General features: G+C 34.9%; 1 protein-coding gene across 1 annotated transcript in view; it reads left to right on the plus strand.

The window, feature by feature from the left end:
- The first annotated feature begins 1265 nt into the window (after positions 1–1265).
- Positions 1266–1808, plus strand: part of LOC106883266 (histone deacetylase 3) — a 55864-nt gene continuing 55321 nt past the window's right edge. The window contains exon 1 of the mRNA XM_052974630.1: positions 1266–1483. Within this exon, the coding sequence (XP_052830590.1) occupies positions 1426–1483 (58 nt within the window). The 5' untranslated portion in view covers positions 1266–1425. The remainder of the gene's footprint in view (positions 1484–1808) is intronic.

Consider the following 1808-nt stretch of genomic DNA (forward strand, 5'->3'; position numbering starts at 1 on the left):
AATGGGAGAGCTTGCTTAGACGTCTTGCTTGGTCGCTGTCTGGCTTGGTAAGAGACAGTCTAATAGCGGGAACGCTTCGATGTTGAAACCCACGCATGCGTGGTTAAGGATTCAGTAATGGCGCCTATGCTTTTTGGCGCAATGGCGCCTATGCTTTTTGGCGCCAATATGACGTCACTACAATACTAACAAATGATTGCAATGAATTAGAGTTTCATGTTTAAGTTGGGCATGTTATGGTCAACTCAGATTCATTTATGAACATGTTTAATGAATAATAAATTGCCTTCATATGAAGCCCTGAGTCATGGCAATTGTTTATTGTATGGGTTGTCATTAAACTATATTATAGACCCCACATAATATTCATAATTAAGTACTCTTTATTTTGGGGCTACGAAGTGCAACCAATCACACACTCACACAAAATTATTTCTAATTTAAGCTCAAAGCCAGCAATTTCAAGGAAAGGGAGTTAGCAATTAAAACTGGATTTTACACTGACATTATATTAAGATTTTATACCAATGCTTTTCAACTGATGCAAAGGATGTATGCAATGAAGAGAAAACTTTGTTTTTAAAAAAAGGAAAGAAAGATAAAAACAGTAATCTTCGAACGATGCTCTTTGCAATATTTTTCTGCATCAAGTTACAAACTCTCCTTCATTTTTTACACGGCCAAAAATTCAGTTAATCAATTATTAGCCCGTTGGAAAACTGCAAGCAAAGCTTCTCTATTATTTACCATTCGCAATATGAAACATATAAGGAAAATTTAGAAATTAGGAAAGCACGTCTAATTGATCAAGATTTAACGAAGAAGCCTCTAACTACTAGTTCTGCTAGGCATAACTTATTGTGCTTAGATAATGTAGTCCTAGACGTACTTTGACTTCCAAAAGTCAGGATGGTGTAGGATTCCTTTGATCATCATACTGCTGGATTTATATGGTCTTTAACATTAACAACAATGCTTATCAGATTTGTTTTGCCAAATATTTTTCAATAAATGCTAACAATAGCTATAAGTATTTCCTATACATCGCCTTCAGATTACGAAATAACATCTGCAAATAGGGTGGCGAGGTGGCAGAATCATTAATTAGCACGCCGGCCAAAATGCTAGCGATATTTCGTCTGTTTTTATATCCTGAGTTCAAATCCTGCCAAGGCCGACTGTGGTTTCCATTTTTTTTTTTTGTGGTCAATAAAATAAGTACCAGCTGAGCACTGAGGGTCAATGCAATCGATTTACCCTCGTCCTCCGAATTTGCTGGCCTTGTGCCAAAATTTGAAACCAACATTACATTTATAATCATGTTAACATCAGAGACTTTTCTTAAATTTTGACAAATGAACCAGAGACGAACACTCGGAACTCTTCATGTTTTGAAAACAAAATTATTACTGAAAAGACAACAAAATGGCGAATCCCACTGTTGCATATTTTTATGATCCTGATGTTGGAAATTTTCATTACGGTAAAGAATATCTTAAATTTAATATGCATTAACATGTTAGTAGCTATATTCCCATCGGATATGATTTTTTAAAGTAAAAGAATGCTGTGTTTTCAATTTTTAATGATATAAAATGATATCGATGCTTATTATGGTGCAGTGGGTAGCGACCAGTCTTTCATGTAAACGTTTACATTCTATGCCTCATTGTTCGACGTTCAAATCTAGCCGATGTTGATTTCATCATTTACTCTGCGATCAGTAAAGAAATAATGATGTTGCTATATATATATATATATATATATATACACACACACACACACACACACACACACACACACACACA

This window comes from Octopus bimaculoides, chromosome 19 (assembly GCF_001194135.2).
Source record: "Octopus bimaculoides isolate UCB-OBI-ISO-001 chromosome 19, ASM119413v2, whole genome shotgun sequence".
Lineage (NCBI taxonomy): Eukaryota > Metazoa > Mollusca > Cephalopoda > Octopoda > Octopodidae > Octopus > Octopus bimaculoides.